At 46.3% G+C, this 18,448-nt stretch overlaps 9 protein-coding genes across 9 annotated transcripts; 3 read left to right on the top strand and 6 right to left on the bottom strand.

Moving 5' to 3' along the window:
• Window positions 1-154: 154 nt before the first annotated feature.
• On the bottom strand, window positions 155-2,541 carry C8Q69DRAFT_445346 (hypothetical protein; the record flags this gene model as incomplete). The annotated part of the gene is made up of 6 exons (XM_028629059.1): window positions 155-1,751; window positions 1,798-1,867; window positions 1,919-2,017; window positions 2,070-2,089; window positions 2,155-2,340; window positions 2,471-2,541. 6 exons carry the CDS (start codon window positions 2,539-2,541, stop codon window positions 155-157), a joined length of 2,043 nt encoding a protein of 680 aa, XP_028484049.1.
• Window positions 2,541-4,315, top strand: C8Q69DRAFT_470075 (Rieske [2Fe-2S] domain protein). Its single transcript, XM_028630810.1, has 2 exons — window positions 2,541-3,751; window positions 3,805-4,315. Exons 1-2 carry the CDS (start codon window positions 2,901-2,903, stop codon window positions 4,217-4,219), a joined length of 1,266 nt encoding a protein of 421 aa, XP_028484048.1. The 5' UTR covers window positions 2,541-2,900; the 3' UTR covers window positions 4,220-4,315.
• Window positions 4,316-4,623: 308 nt separating this feature from the next.
• C8Q69DRAFT_291495 (putative C6 transcription factor) lies at window positions 4,624-7,396 on the top strand. The gene is made up of 7 exons (XM_028627019.1): window positions 4,624-4,799; window positions 4,851-4,983; window positions 5,029-5,084; window positions 5,138-5,254; window positions 5,302-5,621; window positions 5,671-6,578; window positions 6,631-7,396. Exons 1-7 carry the CDS (start codon window positions 4,738-4,740, stop codon window positions 7,180-7,182), a joined length of 2,148 nt encoding a protein of 715 aa, XP_028484047.1. The 5' UTR covers window positions 4,624-4,737; the 3' UTR covers window positions 7,183-7,396.
• On the bottom strand, window positions 7,233-7,915 carry C8Q69DRAFT_507779 (hypothetical protein; the record flags this gene model as incomplete). The annotated part of the gene is made up of 3 exons (XM_028632917.1): window positions 7,233-7,379; window positions 7,455-7,624; window positions 7,705-7,915. The coding sequence occupies 3 exons, from the start codon at window positions 7,913-7,915 to the stop codon at window positions 7,233-7,235; spliced, it is 528 nt and encodes a 175-aa protein (XP_028484046.1).
• Window positions 7,916-8,466: 551 nt separating this feature from the next.
• On the bottom strand, window positions 8,467-9,585 carry C8Q69DRAFT_470069 (ankyrin repeat-containing domain protein). The gene is made up of 2 exons (XM_028630809.1): window positions 9,245-9,585; window positions 8,467-9,193 (listed from the first exon to the last, which is right to left on the bottom strand). The coding sequence occupies exons 1-2, from the start codon at window positions 9,577-9,579 to the stop codon at window positions 8,638-8,640; spliced, it is 891 nt and encodes a 296-aa protein (XP_028484045.1). The 5' UTR covers window positions 9,580-9,585; the 3' UTR covers window positions 8,467-8,637.
• Window positions 9,586-10,576: 991 nt separating this feature from the next.
• On the top strand, window positions 10,577-11,620 carry C8Q69DRAFT_291439 (hypothetical protein). The gene is made up of 2 exons (XM_028627018.1): window positions 10,577-11,303; window positions 11,357-11,620. The coding sequence occupies exon 1, from the start codon at window positions 10,622-10,624 to the stop codon at window positions 11,279-11,281; it is 660 nt and encodes a 219-aa protein (XP_028484044.1). The 5' UTR covers window positions 10,577-10,621; the 3' UTR covers window positions 11,282-11,303; window positions 11,357-11,620.
• A 539-nt stretch (window positions 11,621-12,159) lies between these two features.
• C8Q69DRAFT_404038 (FAD dependent oxidoreductase) lies at window positions 12,160-13,490 on the bottom strand (the record flags this gene model as incomplete). Its single annotated transcript, XM_028628026.1, has 2 exons — window positions 12,160-12,352; window positions 12,403-13,490. 2 exons carry the CDS (start codon window positions 13,488-13,490, stop codon window positions 12,160-12,162), a joined length of 1,281 nt encoding a protein of 426 aa, XP_028484043.1.
• Window positions 13,491-14,248: 758 nt separating this feature from the next.
• Window positions 14,249-15,355, bottom strand: C8Q69DRAFT_507775 (hypothetical protein; the record flags this gene model as incomplete). Its single annotated transcript, XM_028632916.1, has 4 exons — window positions 14,249-14,503; window positions 14,568-14,677; window positions 14,733-15,095; window positions 15,145-15,355. The coding sequence occupies 4 exons, from the start codon at window positions 15,353-15,355 to the stop codon at window positions 14,249-14,251; spliced, it is 939 nt and encodes a 312-aa protein (XP_028484042.1).
• Window positions 15,356-16,830: 1,475 nt separating this feature from the next.
• C8Q69DRAFT_470063 (hypothetical protein) lies at window positions 16,831-18,364 on the bottom strand. Its single transcript, XM_028630808.1, has 4 exons — window positions 18,075-18,364; window positions 17,629-17,994; window positions 17,456-17,562; window positions 16,831-17,394 (listed from the first exon to the last, which is right to left on the bottom strand). The coding sequence occupies exons 1-4, from the start codon at window positions 18,334-18,336 to the stop codon at window positions 17,164-17,166; spliced, it is 966 nt and encodes a 321-aa protein (XP_028484041.1). The 5' UTR covers window positions 18,337-18,364; the 3' UTR covers window positions 16,831-17,163.
• Window positions 18,365-18,448: the final 84 nt, after the last annotated feature.

The following is an 18,448-nucleotide window of genomic DNA, read 5'->3' as shown; positions in this document are numbered from 1 at the left end:
ATTCAAAGCGCTACTCATGCGATCGAATGCCCTACAGACCTTGTCTTCAGTACAGTACGATGTGAAAGGGCCTGAGATGGGGCAGCTTGCGGAAGCGGGCTGCAGCTCACGTTTGTCTCTGAGCTCCAATCAAACTAATATTTCTCTATCAAGGCTATAGATGTATAGCATCTTTTTCCGACACCAGCTGTGTGGCAGCGAAGATTTTTCTGGGAGCCGTTTCCTTAGCACCGTCTTCTTCCCACGATATGTCTGACGCCTGACTTGATGCTGCTCCTGCATCTGGGGAGGACACGATTCCTTTCAGCATCTGTTCCCCCAAGCTATCATCTGTCTCACTATCACTGCAAATGTAGCTGCCACGAGCAACTCTTTCCAAAGCCTCCTTTGGTAGGTTCGGATGTGACTGAATGTAGTAACTGAGATCCTTATCTTTGTCACCAGAGGTCTCTATACTTGCAAGTCCTAGACCCCAGTACTCAAATCGATTCTTCGTGTACTGCCAATTCCAATCTTCCCAGCGGTCGCTCTGAAGGAACTCTCGATAATGCAGACCACTCCCTGGCCAGACAGCAGTTATTTTTCCCTCTGCGGTCTTGTACCATGACCGACAAGACCCCGTCCACACCATGTGGCGCATGAAATCTTGCGTATGGGCATTGAAATCAGACTGGACATCAGCGCGGATATCGAAGGACGCCACATGTTGAGTGATCGTTTTGCGAAGCACGCGGATAAAATAGTCTGCTGTTGCTTCCAATGAGCCCATAAGACTCCCATTAGCGATTGGCGTGTTGGGACCCAAGAAGATGAGGTAGTTTGGAAATCCGCTGACAGCCAGTCCGCAGTATGAAGTTGGGTCATCCTTCCACAACTCGCGTAAGTCAATACCATTTCGGCCGATAATTGGGAAGCGTGGGCGAAAAGATGTGTCGAATCCAGTTGCAGCAACAATGATGTCGACAGCCCTCTCAACTCCATTGCAGTCGCGTATACCGCTTGGTGTAATTTCTTGGATGGGTGTAAATACGGGCTCAACGTTATCTTTCTGCAGCGCTGCAAGGTAGCGCTCGCCAGGACTTGTGCGTCGACAGCCAGCTTCAAAAGAAGGGATAAGATTCTGCTGCAAGTGCTCAGAATGGATCAACTCGCGCATGTGTGTCTCGAGCTTTGTTCTCCATTGTCTCTGTTCGTTGCTGCCTTTGAAGAAATTACGATGCATGCCGGTGAAGGATGCCTCCATATCCTTCCGGACGCGCAGGTAGTACTCCAGATCATCTCGGAATCGTTCTTTTTCTGCCTCGGTGTAAGTATGATTCTGTTCACCCTGGAGCTTACTACCAAATGGTCCTGTAATCCAAGATGGCGTGCGAATGTATATGTCAACGTGCGAAGCAATTGACTGTATTTCCGGAAGCGTTTGTATAGCGCTTGCGCCAGCGCCCACAATAGCCACTATTTTGTCCTTGGCATCAATAGCATCATCCCATGCGGCTGTATGAGCTAATTTACCCTTGAAGCTATTCAGGTTGTTGAGACTGGGAAATTTGGGGTTATTGAGAATGCCTCCTGCGTTCACGAGGACATCGCATTCGAATACCCCTTTCCCCTCAACGGAGACTGACCACTGAGAACGATGCTCCTCCCATACCGCACGTTCCACTTTGCTGTTGAATTGGATATAAGCATCAATGCCGTAATGTGAAACAACAGCTTTCAGGTATGTTTGTATCTCTGACGAAGAGACATAACTGATCTTGTCAGTGAATCTGTAGCCATATCTGGACAGCGACTTACACTTTTGACCAATATGGGTTTGGACAGAAGGTATATTGGTAAATATGGCTGGGGACGTCACATGCACACCCTTCAAGACATCAGTCAAAGGGCAGAAAAGATCACTAGGTCTCAGTCTGACCTGGATACCGGTTTTCTAGCCATGTGCCCCCTACGTCGTCGTTCTTTTCGAAAATATGTATGTCAACTCGGTCACTGAAAGCTTCTCGGAGCTTGTAGGCTAGAGTTGATATCAGTATCCATTTTGTGACTAAAAACAGAGTCTATTATACCCATCAAAATTCCTGATACTCTGAAGTATATGTTATGTGATGTTAGTTCATCATCGCTACAGTCGGGGGTTGATATTCTACTGACCCTGCTCCTATAATGATACATCTCAACGGTTTTTGGGATTGACCACAGCGTTCAGATGTATACTCCCCTGCCATATTTGGAAGATATCGCCGAATAATCCTCGTTCTCTCTTTGGTGAGACGAATGTGTAGTATCTGTGAGAAAGCGAGGGAGTAATCAAAGAGGGAGGGGAAATACGTGATTACACTGGGTTATCGTTGTCAATCCCAAAAGCGGCACCACAGATTATCTCTCCCAGACATGACTATCAACTTCATACACTAATCTATCCACCTGCATGGCCGAGTTGTACAGGCACCGGCGCTCCTCCGCTCACATGACCGGAGATAGATCCAGATACGCCCGTTGACCCATGACGCGGAAACAACGCAAGACACACACAGGCATATCAATGTATTCTTATTCGTGAAGTCTATATTGACTATCTTGTTTGACAGCTTGTGATGAGACCTTGGATATGCGGTCCGTCTCCTCCGTGGCAGGTACTACATACTTAACTAGTAGCTTCATGTGTTCCGGGAACGGGGTTGTCCGAGTTGCGTCCGGGTGGGGCCGGTGAGATGATACGGCATCTATATCAGCAGTAATGGATGGGACAATGCATTGTAATGATGTGGTAGCTACGGCTATAGTCACCCGGGTATTTCAATCTCATCGTTTTTATCTATAGTGGCCTTAGTCCTCTCTTCCTGAACAAATTCTCTCTCCAGCTAACCTCTAATCACGTTTATTCTCATCTTTATATCATGGTCTCCACGGTAAAATCATTCTTTGGCTATGGAGGCCTCAATATAGGAGAGGAAAGCTCTCCTATAACCCCAGAATCAAGTGACGCACAACTGAGAGCTCTGCCAGCCTCTTGGTACCGCTCTCCGCAGATGTATGAGCTGGAGAGACGCGCCATATTTTCCAAGAAATGGTTGTTCATCACGCATAAATTGAGATTCACCAAGCCGGGAGATTTCCTTCGATTTGAAGAAGCAGGCTTTTCTTTTGTCCTCTGTCTTGATCGCGATGGCAACCTGAATGGTTTCCACAACGTCTGTCGCCATCGGGCGTATCCAGTCGTGACTGAAGACCAAGGGAACGCTAGAATCTTTGCTTGCAAGTACCACGGCTGGTCATATGGGATAAATGGAAAGCTTGCGAAAGCTCCTCGATTTGAAGACGTCCCAGGCTTCCAAAGGGAGAACCACGGACTTTTGCCAATCCATGTTCATGTCGATGCTTGCGGTTTCGTCTGGGTGAACCTAGACGCATCATCAACACCGACTGTTGCATGGAATGATGATTTTATTGGGGTGGATAGACAAGAGAGGTTCCGGAATTTCGATTTCAGCCAGTACAGATTCGATCACACGTGGGAGATGAAAGGCGACTATAACTGGAAAACCCTCGCCGACAATTACAATGAGTGCTACCATTGCACAGTTGCACATCCAGATGTTGCGAATATAGCGGATCTCTCGTACTATTATGTCGAACCCAAAGGCGGGCATATCCAGCACTTCTCCAGACCGAAAGCTGGTATTAAAGAGTCCGAGGACGTCAAGGTCGCCAGCACCTATTATTTCCCAAATTCCTGCATGACTGTTTCGTAAGTGGATGAGGTAGATAATGTTTGTGTTATGTGCATTGACAATTCTACAGACCGCATTTCTTCTATCTCATGCGATGTGTTCCCACGTCAGTGACAACTGTTTCGATGGAGTATGAAGTGTATCGTCATAAGGACGCTACTGATGAAGAATTCGAGCACGTCGATTCATTCTTCAAGCGCGTGCTGAATGAAGATAAGATCTTGTGCAACAACACACAGAGAAATTTAAAGGCAGGGGTTTTCGTTAACGGGCAGCTTCATCCTGAATTAGAAAAGGGTCCTCTATATTTTCAGAGCGTCGTTCGAAAAGTTGTGAAAGAGCATCGGGAAAAGGAGGCAGCAGAGAACCGGGAAATCTGGCCGGCTAGTCAACCCTTGGCAGGACTGCAAGCTACTGATGAAGATATCGCGTTTTGCTCCGGCCTTGCTTGTGAGCCAGAGAAAGCTGCGCAGCTGGCCTGGTAGCCACGAAGTCGAATAATAAAATCTGTTGTGCTTGGTAACATATCGACCGTCAAGGACTTTTAATCACATTTATAACTGGTTTCTCATAGCCTGGAGATGTAGGTATAATAGCGAAGAGTACAAAATTCCATCGATCAAGCAGCATGCAGAATACCTAGGTAGGTGTAGATGCAGCTGTAGTGTTGACTACTGGTAAGTAATTCTCCGGTAAATACCGTGTCTGAGCCGACGATGCCGTATCGTAAGTGAGCGGCCCAGCAAGTCCACCGTTCCAAGGTCGCCAACCTCATGCACTTCCTCTGTCAGATTGCCTCCTCTAAAAACGTCCTGTACAAGCAGTACAGCTTCGAGCTTGATTTTCTCAATAATTCGTTGATTCAACTCGCTATGGCTCGCCTCAAGTTGATTACGTGAACCGCATTGACAGGCGATCCTAAGGTAGTAGGTACCAACCCCGCCCGCCAACCTACAACGCGATAAAGGTAGTGTTGATTAGAGAAGGATCATGATCGGCCATCATGTCATCATCAAATAGATCCCGCGTAGCCAAACGCATGCACCAGGCCTGTGAGAATTGCAGGTGAGAAGATTAAATATATCTGCAGCCATGGATGTCCACTAATCCATACAGGAGGAAGAAGACGCGGTGTCCAGGGGAACGACCATCTTGCTCAACCTGCACAAGACTGTATCAAGTTTGCAATTATGCAGGCACCAGCGCTCAATCTGACCAGCGGCAACCGTTGGGTGGCCAGCTAGACATGGTATGTCTGCTAATGTCATCTAAAGAACGAACTGACTCGGACAAGGAAGGGCGGCTGGCACAGCTGGAGGAAAAGATGCAGCTCATGTTAGAGAGAGCAATGTATGTGAACTATAACTCTATCTATATTGAACATATAGGTAACCATAATACAGCCCACAGCCTTCGGTTCGAGGTAGAACACCTCAATCAAACACAAGGAGATCGTTCAGTCATCAGACAACACCGGAATCACCGGCGCACCAAATGCCTGGAACTGCGGCATCATCAAAGTAAGATATCTCTCAACAAGATATTGATCGAAGACTAATGACTGTAGTTCCGATTCGTTACCCCCTAGAGACGTTGTCTTTGACGTGGTGCAACAATACTTTACATACTGTCATCGACAACCGCTATGGCTCTTCGACGATAATGATATCCCATCTCTTGTCAACTGCACCGAAGAGCTTATATTTTCGTTACTGGCACTTGCGGCTCGATACTCAAGTCATGCATACTTTGATGGACAGTCTCAGGTATTCGCTCATAAATACGGCGAGATCGCGAGAGGCCTTATCATGTTCAGGATTGCCCAGGGTACAGTCAAACTTACAACCATCCAGAGCCTCTGTCTGCTTGCTCTAGCTAATTTTGTTGGTGAGTTATTTTGGCGAAACTCGGCACGGAAAGTGCTGACAGTTTACAGCGTTGGACACGCATCTGGCGTGGCTTCATATCGACCTCGTTAACTCTCTGATTCGAAACTCGAATATGGACATCGAGACAAATCAAGAAGATGCTCAATCCATACTCGAATCTAAGAGACGAGTGTACTACAGCATCCACCTGTTGAACCAACTCTACTCACGAAGGTCTATGGCCTTGAATATGTTGGAGGACATAAACAAACCGAAGTACGTTGGATCGAAACAAGATCCGTTCTACGAATCCAGTAAACCTCCGCCCTTGACACCCAGAGAGACATTAGGTGAACACGAATCTCAACGGGGAGGGATATGGACATATATGGTTCAGCAGTCATCATTATGGAAGGAGGTACGGGATTACGTCGCACGCTGTGCTGATGGCAACTTGAAGCCCCCTTGGTCGCCAGATTCAGGCTATGCCGTTATTGGAGCTCATCTAATGGACCTTGAGACGAATTTTCCGACACATTATCGATACGACGCGGCTCGCTTCTCTGAGCGTTCTCGAGATGAACTCCATCGCAACCGGGAATTCTGGAGTCCGTGGCTGTACTTGCAATTCGCATATCATGCCATTCATAGCGTCCTAAACCATCCCTTCTTATATTCGGCACGCCCGCATCAATCTATCCAGCTTGCAGTACCCAATACCTTCTGGAAGACGTCTTCAGAGCTGGCCCTGCTTCATTCGACGTGGATTGTCCGATTGATTGAAATGGTAACTGAAAAGGAATACCCAGTGTCCGATCCATTCATTGCACATACTGCTGCGGTTTCGGCAACTATACACCTTTATTACTGTCGTGCAGCCGATAGCCGTGTCCGGACCTCGGCACAGACAAAGTTATCAAAGTGCATGACATTTATAAGCGACTTGGGCATTGTCTGGCCACTCTGCCATTCGATGGTTCGTATACCACACAACCCTCTAGACCTGACAAAACTGATACAAGATATAGTATGAACGCTTAGACACCCTTATTCAATCAGCGTTAGGTTCCGGCGGGCAGTCTGCAGCACACGATGCTAGCTGTAGGACTGTGTCGATCAAGACAGCATTGATGTGGGATATTCTTGATTATACATGCCCTCATAGAGGCTCTCACAGACCTGGCAGGGGCCTTTTCGATCCATCACTTGTACAAGACCAGAATAACGAATCTGACGATGAACAAACAGTCGAGACACAGATATTCCATCGACCTACAGCCGAGGCTGACACTTCCAATGGAGGACAAGAGCTGCCCCCTTATTCTGATCGCGCCATGTCCCGAAACCGTGCTCGGGCAAATCACACAAGCAGTAACCCAGAAAACACGGAAGAGAGACTATCTAGACAGCCGTCAGTAGCCCAACATCCGTCACAGCTTCATCAGTCGGATATTGCAAGCTGGCAAGGACCAGCATTCTTGGGGAATGTCTCGATCATGGATATCACACATGACCCTTTCTTTCCACTACAGGATCACTCTAGTTCGTATCTAGGATTTTGGGACTCAGGAAATTTATAGTCCCAGGCAGATAGAATATATGCACCAATAACCATCCATATTACGAATTTTCATGAAGACTTCCACAAGGTCACCAGTGCACCATCCTTCCCTAACACAGGATCATGGTTCGGTATGGGGACCGAAGATATTTCATTTCGAAGACCCTCTACATCGAGTGGATCCTTTCCAAGCTCATTGCGCCAACGCGGGCACTCCTGCGATGGTCAATCAGTCGCGATGTACAGTACATGAAAAGTAAGCAGTGCGCTCGAGCCATAGTTGTTACGAACCTTGGGGTAAACGCCGATGTACCGATAATCCTTGGTGCTCTGAAGACAACAATGCGCAGTTCCCGCCGGCAGGACGATTACATCTCCAGCATAGACGTCGACCTCAAGACCTCCATCTTCATCGCTCTGTCCGCAGCCTAAAAGAAGTCTGGATTCACCCTGAAATACACCTATCGTGTCCCATCATAAGCAAACATTCGACACCATTGTACATACATACATACAAAGACAGACAGACAGACAGACATACCATAACACTCATGTGTATTCGGATGGAAATGTCTCACAGGGATATGGCCCCATACCCCGCGTTTCTCCCACTCATTCGCCTCTAGAAACTGCGTCGTTTTCTCCTCCGATAAGGGCAACGGTAACGCATCGCGGTAAATAAGGACCGGGAATGAACTATTCAATGCATACTTATTTGGCGGGATGACGTGTTGTTCTGGAATCAACCCCATGATGGAGTGGTTGTTTATACGTTGTTTTTTACGACCCTAAATTCTGCAATCGCAATGCATGGATCACGATAATAATAAATAGCTAGATGCGATACAATCTGGTCTGTTGATGCGGGGGTCGACGCTGATCCACCGGGTACGAATCCCAGATTAGGAAAGCGTATCCTAATGAGTTAGAGACCGGTCCAGGAGGATTCGAGACTCAACTGATGCTCCACAAGATATATGTATATGACGTGTCTTTAGGGTAACTGCTCGTGTGACTCAAAGGAAGGTCTCGATACTCGAGATCGTGGAGTATTTTGAGTGTCGAGTGTTTCTTATCAAGCATCTTGCAGCGGGGATTGTCCCGGAGGCCGGTCACATGAGCGCAGGTCTCCGGCGGGCTGGCAGATACAACGGAGCGTGAATAGATATCCAATCATCGTATTAGGAACTAAGACCGTCGATAGTCATGTTGATTGGTTCAATGTTCGACCTTATTGTTCGGGGTGAAGTTAACTTATTGTTCTATCTCAAGGGCTTAAACTGAAGATGTTAAGATGTTAAGAAGCTCGTATTCCTAACAAGGAGGGGAAGCTTAAATTAGATAAAGCTTTGTCTAACTAGCTACTAAAATTCCTCTAGAAAGCTCACTATTCGGAATTAGATATCTGCGTGCTGTTCCATAACCTTAGTGTAATGAAGTTTTGATCATCTGGACCTAAGATACACAAGATATATCAAGCCACTATACCTGCTGCTGCCTGCGTATGGCGAGGATATTGTCCCCATTCATGGTCCTTGAGACTTTTCAAGAACCTAATAACTGGTTCATGGTTTGCGTAAATAGCAATACTTAATGCAGTCTTACGGTACGGATCCTGTATCCAAGGATTGGCTCCTTTCTCCACTAGGAATCTTACGCATTCCAAAGAGCCTTGTAAAGCGGCGAAATGGAGCGGTGTCCCAAGTCCAGCCCTGTAGTTATGTGCGAAATCTCGAGGCGAATTTTCATCGAGAAGCTTGTTGATAATGGCCGCATTGAAATTCGGGTTCTTGTCATATATATATTTCAGGACTTCAAGGTTGTCTGGATGGGATCTCAACGAAGCATAATGCAGCAGCTGTCCATGCTCAATTGATCCGCCGTGTTGGAAGAGGAGTTGAATTGCTTCAAACGACGCGTGTTGAACAGCACAAGACAGCGGAGTGTAATCTCGGATGAGGCATCTTTTGTTTGGACTGGCGCCATGATCCAAAAACCATCTCAGCAGCTTGATGTCGTCGAATGTATACCTGTATTTTATTAGATCCGCCAAGCTGCAAATCGAGCGAGTTGCTGCTTACACAAGGCACGAGGGCGTTAGACTATCGACGTGTGTATCGATATCCCAACCTCGCTGAATGAAATCGTCAACGATCTTGTAACGTTTCATTCGGGTAGCAAGGGCAAAGTGGTTAATGGTCATGGGGACATCGCGATCAAGCAATTCGATGGCGTCATCATCCCTGCCATCGGTGATTGCGTTATAAAGATCCTCCATTTGCACTGAAAATAGTGGAATTTTGCTGTATCTGGATAGAGGTAGAGAGCTTGGGAAGCGCTGGCGGTTGTACGCTCTTCTATGTTCACCGGCCTTGGCATTCATCAGGTGACGGCTTGCCGATCCCTGCCTTACCATTCCTCGGGTTGCAATTATTTCCGAAGCATACTAATAGCCAGATATAAATTTTCGATGTTGTTTAGTTATTCTGGAGCGAAGCTCGCCGAGCTTGTATTCTCTAGCAACTATCTCAGCCTGTTTATCTCTGTGGGTGGAGCTAGAAATGCGTGGGAGAAACCCATCACCGACAGTTATTTCTAGTATTTTATATCATTAAGGGAATTATAAATCTTTGGAAGAAATTTCCTAGAAAGATATAGATATTATATAATAAAGATTACCTACCTAGTTCTTCTCATTCAAGTTGTGGCTAAAATATTGCGCTGTTAATGTAGGTAATTTATATGCAATGTAGCACTAATTCAGTTAGGAGTTTAATCTACTCGAGAGTAAATCACGTTATTCGCAAACTATGAAATACTAATGCAAGAGTCGAAGGTGCGGCTTTTAAGCGCCGTGGGATAGTGGTTGGGTTAGGCAGCAAATGGGGCACGTTAACTAGGTAGGTACAGAGCGTGCTTTCAGACCATTGGACCAAAATTACTTGCCTGTATTAGGCACCTTGGATACGCAGCTGCTTTTCCGTGCGAATGCGGTTGCCGAATATGCGAGCTATCACCCGTAGATTGTAATCCCGAGATAATTAATCCTAGTCCCAACCCGACGAGGTAGCCCCTGGAATTGCCACCTTGTGTTTAACGGACAAGATCAGTGGGATACATCGAAGAGAGCCTTCTAATATCCTAGATCTCTGCGTACATATAATAATCTAACTAGGAAGGGATGACGGAGAGGTCGTTGGAGTGGGGGGACAAAGACAGCCCTGGGGGCAATTCGTCGCAACCTCTCTGGGCTTGACATCGACCTGACAAAGCGTCTGGTGATTGATTCATGCTTTTGAACCCTTGCTCTGAGGATGAGCTTGCATTAGCGTATAGTCATAGGCAATGCCTAACGCGTGATTGACCCTTGATCAAGCCAACTAATTATATTCCCTGCAGACTAATGGGAGGAGAACGATTCAAAAATAAACGGCTCATTACCGCGGCTATGGGCCGCTATGAAATGCTACTATTTCGACTCGCTGCGTTCGCCTCCGCCGTTCTCGATCGTCGAAAATATTCTGCCTTGTCTGTTTACCCTACACCATAAAGGATCACTGTCTGAAAGTTGTATTCTCAAGATGTCTCAATTTTCGCTTTTCGAGCAAGCCTTGGGCAGAGGACAAGCGTATGAAGTACACATGAATAAAGTCGGTTCCGTTTCTTTCGACCAAGCACCAAAGGCTATTGGAACGAAGAATTTGAACAGCTGCTCGGCTGTTATGATGGTGTCTGTCAAAGGTGCTATCCTGGGCCATATATCACCGTTGCCTACTATTACAAATGATCCCAGCGCCGGCGAAAACCACGTACGTGAAATGATGACCGAATTTTTAGAAGTCTATCGCAGAGAAAAAGACTTTCGCTTGGGACCTGAAATTAAAAAATCAGGCATTGTATTTGGAATCTATTTGGGCAATATCGCATTGCCAGATCAAAAAGAACTCATCGAGAGTATTCTTCTGGAAAATGTGGAAGATAACCCGCTGCCAAAGCTCATTCCATATGAAATTAGTGCTGGGGGCCACGGCGTTCCTCAAAGAGGGACGGTTTTCATTGATGGGAGAAGTACTCCTCCGAAAGTATACGTCGAAGATAAAGATCAGGAATGGTTTTGAAACCGTTTTTGATATATATCCGGTGAGTCTGTTCCTCATAAGTGTCTCCTATTTTTCTAACAAACAAGTCGACAGAACTCTATCAGGTACTTAAATGGGATGATACCTCGAGCTCCTATTCTTGTGAGCATGGGCCAAAACAAAACGCCACTGATTCGCGTGATCAATAAGCCCATCAATTCCGATTATTATGGATGAGGACATGAAACCATTTGGGCCCATCGCAGTCTCTACCCAGTACCCACATAAGTCTCCTGTAGTGCCAGTGTTTTGTTCCTGATTGCATCCTCTACGTTTAGTTGCAGGTCCCTAGAACGACTGTAGCTTCAACGATTCTCTCTGACTAAGCCAATGTTCGTAGTTCGGACAAGCCATTGGACACAATAAGATGATAGGGCTTGTGGGAGCGAGAACTGGACACTCTACATTGCGGAACCACGAAAGTCACATAGGCGCGGCGCGCTTCAGTCCATATCCAGTTGTTGAGGACCTCTCGCGGGTGACGACGAGTAGAAACTGAAACATGGCAATCCTGCGCCCCAGGCGGTGACCAGAAATCCTGCAGTCACTTTCCCATAGTTGAATCCACAGTATGACCTTGCACCGTTCTTAGTCCACAGACAGGTCAGAAACAGGGACCTAAAATTTCACTATAGGTTAGAATCGGACAACTGTGGCTGCTACTAACTGACATTGTACTATAATAGAAGACTACTCAAAAGCGATTGAAGGATCTAGTCAGAAACTCACAATTGAAGAAGAAATAATAAAAGATGCCTATGTTGAAATGAGAAGGTTTAGTTGTTGCACTGATCCCCGCGCTTAGGCGTCTTAGAAAGTATATATTCTCTCCTATATGCACACTAGACGTGCATTCTCTACAACTTCGCTTGCTCTTGTGCAGTCAACAGCCTGCGTGCAGGACCGCGTCGACTTCCATCATTGCATACCATTGGTCCTGTAGTCTGACTGCTCTTTTCCAATCTCCATTTCTGTCTCACCTCTGTGGACGCTTTATCCTCGAAGCAGTCGGCAATATACTTTCCAAGAATAGGAAGGAACTTGAATCCACTGGACGAACGTTAGATCTTGACTGTGATGATGGGAATCTATGTACTTACTGGCCAGCACCTCCAATTGCAATAAATAGACCCTTTATTGTCGGGTGGTTGTCGACCACAAAGTCGCCTTGGGGAGTGTCTGTGTACCAACACAACCTCCGGCGCACCCACGGCTTATCAGCTAGCTTGGGAAGAATTTGGCGGAGTCCTTCACGCAGAGCTTCGTCTGCATCGTCGGGTAGATAGGACGACGCAGCATTGTTGACATCCCGTTTCGGAGAAGAAATAGTCCGCCCATCCACTTGGATAGATGTATCAAATCCGTGACTGTGGCGGGCTACTTTCAGAATGTTCGTGTGTGGAGTTGGAGGAAACACGAAGAATCCAGAGGTCATGTTGATAACCACTGGCATTCGAGAAATCTCTGCTGCTTCTTCCGATGTCAATTGGATAAACCCAACCGGTTGGGCTGATGACGAGACTGCATGAGTTAGGTCCAGGTATTGATTAGACCAAGCTCCCGTCGCGAGAATCACATTCGAGCTCGAAATTGGTGGGCCCTTTGCAACATGAACACCGGTTACTCTGGAATCATCGATCCTGAGCGATGTCATTGTCCCCCGAGGGCCTGTGACGAACGATACTCCAAGTTCACTGCATCGTGCAGCCAGCGCAGTGATGGCACCCGCTGCATCCGCCCAGCCAGCGTTTGGATTTATATATCCGGTGAATTCTTGCTTCACATCTTTTAGATGCGGGAATTCGTCGATAAGTTGCTGCGTAGTTTGGAAGTCCTTGAAAGTTTGCCCCTGGCTGCGCAGCAAACCTTTAAGCTTCTCCAAAAATGCATCGCTTTTCTCCTCTGAGGTCAAAACAAATCCAGTGTTATAATAGTAAGGATGAAATGGACCCGATCCCCAGCTTTGCACAGCTTCTCGCGCCAGCTTCATGTAAAACGGATCGGAATAGTCATAGCGCACGATGCGAGAGATATCGACGCTACTACCATCTGGAACTGGTGGTAACATCCGATCGAGTACGGTCACATTCTTGTATCCCCGCTGACATAGCTCCAGGGCTGTAGAGAGGCCGAAAACCCCTGCTCCAACTATAACAATGGGATCTTCCTTGGAAGTTGTTGCACTCATAGTGAATATTATGACTGATCATTGTTTTCAGTAAAAAAAAAAAAAAAGGGCCAAGAAGTATTTATCTCATCTCTCGTGTGTTTGTTGACTGCTTTAACGCTCTGCCACACCGCGTCGTCCAAGGCCGATCATGTGAGCGGGATTCGGGGGAGATCAAAAGTACTCGTGGCTGCATTGATTGTTACCTGCACAACTTGGCTTATCTTAGGTAGGCTAAGGATATCGCATAGTACATACTTACAGTGGCTCATACAGAGACTTTGCAGTTTCCAGACTAGCAACAGCATGAGGTTGTTTACGAATGGTAATTGCGGAGAATCCCAATATACCAATCAACTCGTATGTCTTGCTCACCCACTCACTCGATTCTAGAGATACAAAGGGCTACTTACGTTTGTCGCAACTACTGCATGAACCGGTCAACTATACCAATAAGTGCGTCTGAACTTCCACTCAGCTGGTACTCGCAGTCGGTTAGCATCCCTGGCTTAACTGGCGCCATATTTTTTTTTTGGGGGACAAGCGCTCATGACGTCTTGTCCTGTCAGGTTCCTGATATTGAACTCTCCACAATGTTCAGTAGCCACGTTCATCAAAGAAGAAACCGTCATTAAAAAGTGAGAGAAACAAAAACAGAAAACATACAACAGCAGGGATTTTCTGGCGGTCTTGAACCTTTTATTAAACTACTATCATTTTCGAGGAACCAGGAAATTGCTATTTCCATTTCAGGGCTATCTATAGACTGTTGGACGACCCTAGTGATTGCCAGACGACCATTCTGTATCACGAAATAGATCGAAGGGTTCACTGACCTCTATCGAGCCCAACCTTAGGGCTGTAGACGGTGTCTCCTCGAGCCGGGGGTCCTCCATTGGTCGCTTCCTTTCTGATGCAGACTGTCTCGTAGCAACCGGCGAGAGCATTGCAGCATGGTCCATTATCTTGTGCAGATGCGAAATCACCGTGATAGCCCCTTCAGGAGTGTCCCATGTGGTCTCCAGCTTCGACCACTAGATATAAAAAGCATGGTTAATCCAACGCTTTAGCATGTCACTAGGCAAAGGAATGTCTTACTTTTGAATTGTTATCTAAACGCATGAAGATGAACCGATGGCTGTCTGTGGCAACTCCATATATTGTGGTATCAGATCTACCCGCTTTCTTCCTGGCTGAGTGGATTATAGCTAACTAATAATTAGCGAACCTGGTCAAGGACGTGATAATGGGATAACAACTCACCCATGTAGGTCAATGTCTGCCATTCTCCAGTGCGGTCACCCTCGTGAGCTTTGGCCTCCACCACGACCATATTACTCTCGGGCTCGTCAACTGTTTCGTACCACAGCGAATAATCAGCCCTACCATTGAGGATGATCTCTCTATTCTTGTGCATGACCGGGCATTTGAGAGGTGTCTCAAATTGTAGATGGAGGGATTTGTACGAGGCAACGCTCTCCATAGATGCTCCCCAGGTCTGGCCCCATTCCCCCTTCTTTTTCGCCGCAAGAGTGGTCATCAAGATAGCGTCGAGACGGGTACGGACAAGGGCTTCATTCTCCCGTGATCCTGCCATGCAGAGGTTATAGTCTTCTAGTATGGATTCTACAAATGTTTAGCACATAAACAAAACTGCATAAGGTGAGGGTCTCACTCAGATAGTCCGGCACAGTCTTCCGCTCGTGTGGTTCGAGCGACCAGTCGAAAGATAAGTCGTCCGTCAGACGGAAAAACTCACACACTTCCTTGCACGTCATGTCAGCGACTGGTTTGGTTTTTGCGCTGAATGGTAACAAGAAATCTCTCAGAGATGAACGAATGCGCTGTGGGACCCTGCGCAGGACATCCTCCATCCATTCCTCCATTTTAAAAGCAGTGGAAGATCACCAGGACAGTCACATCAGTCTGGAGAGGACAGGCAGGGAGGAAACGTTGAACCAGAAGACCCGTTGAAATAGGCATGCCCTCAGAAACGATTTACTGAGATGACACAGAGTGACTGCCTTCAATCTCGCTTCGATCAGGTGTATCAATTTTGATCGAGCGAATGAGGTAACAGAATCGCCTCGATATCAGATGAACGACGCGTCGTCAGGGTAGGACTTAGTCTCCCCACTATGCCTGTGTAATAGGAAGAACTACCAACCTGATCCTGAATTACATACTTCACATCGGATATGTTCTAGAACGGCAAGATATTGCTCTGTCATATAGGTTTCTAAGGTGGAGCTATCTGGCCAGAAATTCCCTGCGAGGGAAAACGATCGACGCTACAATATAGGTGTTTTGGACAGCTGATGTCGTAGAGTCGAACACGTCGTTAAGACAGAATAGAGTCTCTGACGACGAACGTCCTCGGACAAGATATCTGAACCGATCGTGGGCTTCAGACCTTACGATCGGGCGACGTTGGCTGGTCAAAGTCTAGCTTTGGCATGCAAGAATCCGCAACGGATCTATCCGTTATGCAGATCCTCGCGTGGCATAAGATCGACCGTACGACGGAGGCTGGCTAGACAACCTGCGGCGCTAGGTCGCTCGATCAGTGGTAACAGCGACAGGTTCAGTAGATCTACGACGTATATACACGCGCAAGGTAAACACCAGTCAGGGACAACCAGCTTCCTCTGGTTGGAGAGAATGTATATTCTTCGGGATATCCCTTCCCTTACTACTATGAATCCGTGATAGAGCTGTGCTGTATCGTGGTTGGACGTTGGGAAGCTTTGGACTGATCAACTTCGGAGTTAAATTATCATGGAAAGAGGAAACAGTTCAAGATAGCCAATGAACGAACGCTACCCAAGTGCAGAAAAGGCATCCTTGAGTCCTTTAGACCGATATTTATCTCTGGTGGAATCCCCTGAAGAGTAATGGTAGGAGAAACCTGTACATAAATCTCCAGTTGTGTGATTTTTCGAAACGAACAGATCTCTCGTATTTTGGGATTTAATTCGTCACTCGTACCATGCACTCTTGCCAAAGTTACATGGACCATTCCCAGACCATATATATATACCTATAGGCAACGGAGAAGCGTGTAGGCCATCCATGTATACAACTGTGCATAGTGACAATCTTTAAATTACAGTAAGTTCCACAGTGCGGCTGGATATCTCGTGATGCAAAAAAGTGGACAAATGTTCAATTGGGTTTATGTTTACCTGTTTGCATCCCAGGGTGGCCAAAGTTGTGCTCATGAGGTGGAGAAGCGTAAAAGTCAGCCTGCGAGATTCAAAGCTGGTCGCATACATGAAGTTTGGACTTTTTCTTGTGCTTTTTAATTTGATGTTCCGGCTCAGAACGGAGTATACAGCAATTAGACCTAGTATATACATGTATTGAGGCTAGGGTATTGCCGTAATTTGAAAGGAATGTTATTCAGTTATTGTGATACTTAACCATCAAGGTACAGCAGCTGGTACATGGCAAGAAGTATATACGCACTATTTCCCTTCGAGCCATGGTAACCTTGGTTATATTGGGTCACCAAGACGTTTCCGTGTCGACTACGGCTTTCTTCTCTGCCTGAAAACAAAACTTCAGAGACACTCCAAAATGGATTATAAGTCTCTCACTAGAAAGCTGTAACTTGAAAGACTACAGAGAACACCACCATGGAAATCCTCATGATGTTTCTGACTGGACAACGCTTAAATGTGCCAAACTTCTCCTATTCTCTCTTACCTGTTAACACCGAAGGTTTAATTGTCGCATGTAATGACTTATCACCCCAGTCGGCATCATCGATAAAACAGCAAGCAATTTCACTTGCAGTTTTGTCTTCCTCCCAGTGGGATCCATAATTAGTCTGCATAATATGAATGGCGCCCTCCACGATGCGAGTTATATATGTGTATATCTCCCGCTTTGATGTTGTCCAGTTCAATACTCGGACCGTATACTGTTGTTAGTATTAGCCATACTTAAACTAGAGACCGGGAATGATTCTCGAGTGCACTTACGCGACCATATTTATCCAAGTACACAAAAGCCCAGTCAGATTTATCAGAATAAATTCCATAGAGGGCAGAATTCCTCCCTGCTCTCTTGCGAGCACCGTGGATTGCACCTACACGTAGTCAGTAATCTCTAGGGGCATCAAATAGGCTACGACAGATCCGTTTGTATTCCTTACCCATATAAGAAAACAATATTGGAAGATCAATATCTCCCTGAGTTGGCGCGTGGAAAATTATCAAATTCATTTCAAGCTCTTCCCTGTCTCCGTACCAGAGCACATAGTCCATTATGCCACTCATTCTGTACTTTTTATCTCTGCAGCGAAAGCACGTGCGGACTATCTGGCCACGTTTAATTTGTATCTGGGTCAAGGGATCGTTATAGGGCCGGTAGTCTTCGTCTTCTGGAAGAGGTGCGGCGACTCTGCGGGCCTCGCGCTTCTTCGCGTGGTTGATTGCAAGAGTGATGATCATGCTGACCTGCGACGGAATCAACATATTCTTGAAGTTAAACGAAGTATCAAAATCATCTAGCATTGGTTCTGGGCATATATTAGTATTATTATTATTAGGTTCTTTTTTTTTTCGTATTCTGGAGGAGTCAAACAAAGATAATCATTACCAAGAAAGGTAGGTATTTCGTATATTTCATCCTCAGCGAGAGCCCACTGCGTATGGTCTTCGTATCTGCCGGGACGAATACCGAAGAAATCTATGACATTGAAAAATTGTTGTTTGTCCTTGCAGAGCTTCTCAATCTGGGCATATTGACTTTCCTCCACCGATGGGCGGGAGGAGGTGGCACGGGAAATCAATCTGGCGTGACGCTCTAGCCAGTAATATGAATTGTGGATAATGGCTCTGGCATTCATAATGGTATTCATGATGGGCAGTGACAATTTAGTATTAGTATAAGGCAGTAGATGGTGTAAAGGAACGGGAAGAATTCCTAACACAGCGAAATAGCTGGTATTAAATCAAGGAAGGCCATTCCGG

This window comes from Paecilomyces variotii (genome assembly GCF_004022145.1).
Source record: "Paecilomyces variotii strain CBS 101075 chromosome Unknown C8Q69scaffold_7, whole genome shotgun sequence".
Classification (NCBI taxonomy): Eukaryota; Fungi; Ascomycota; class Eurotiomycetes; order Eurotiales; family Thermoascaceae; genus Paecilomyces; species Paecilomyces variotii.
Note: the sequence above shows the minus strand (reverse complement) of the source record. Positions and strands in the feature narration are given on the sequence as shown.

Coding starts and splice junctions, on each gene's coding strand:
- C8Q69DRAFT_470075 (XM_028630810.1), top strand. CDS start 2,901: ATGGTCTCCACGGTAAAATCATTCTTTGGCTATGGAGGCCTCAATATA. Junction 3,752..3,804: donor AATTCCTGCATGACTGTTTC/GTAAGTGGATGA, acceptor ACAATTCTACAG/ACCGCATTTCTTCTATCTCA.
- C8Q69DRAFT_291495 (XM_028627019.1), top strand. CDS start 4,738: ATGTCATCATCAAATAGATCCCGCGTAGCCAAACGCATGCACCAGGCC. Junction 5,255..5,301: donor GGAACTGCGGCATCATCAAA/GTAAGATATCTC, acceptor TAATGACTGTAG/TTCCGATTCGTTACCCCCTA. Junction 5,622..5,670: donor TGCTCTAGCTAATTTTGTTG/GTGAGTTATTTT, acceptor GACAGTTTACAG/CGTTGGACACGCATCTGGCG.
- C8Q69DRAFT_470069 (XM_028630809.1), bottom strand. CDS start 9,579: ATGGTAAGGCAGGGATCGGCAAGCCGTCACCTGATGAATGCCAAGGCC. Junction 9,194..9,244: donor CTAACGCCCTCGTGCCTTGT/GTAAGCAGCAAC, acceptor AATAAAATACAG/GTATACATTCGACGACATCA.
- C8Q69DRAFT_291439 (XM_028627018.1), top strand. CDS start 10,622: ATGAAATGCTACTATTTCGACTCGCTGCGTTCGCCTCCGCCGTTCTCG.
- C8Q69DRAFT_470063 (XM_028630808.1), bottom strand. CDS start 18,336: ATGAATACCATTATGAATGCCAGAGCCATTATCCACAATTCATATTAC. Junction 17,995..18,074: donor CGAAATACCTACCTTTCTTG/GTAATGATTATC, acceptor ATATATGCCCAG/AACCAATGCTAGATGATTTT. Junction 17,395..17,455: donor ACTTGGATAAATATGGTCGC/GTAAGTGCACTC, acceptor TACTAACAACAG/TATACGGTCCGAGTATTGAA.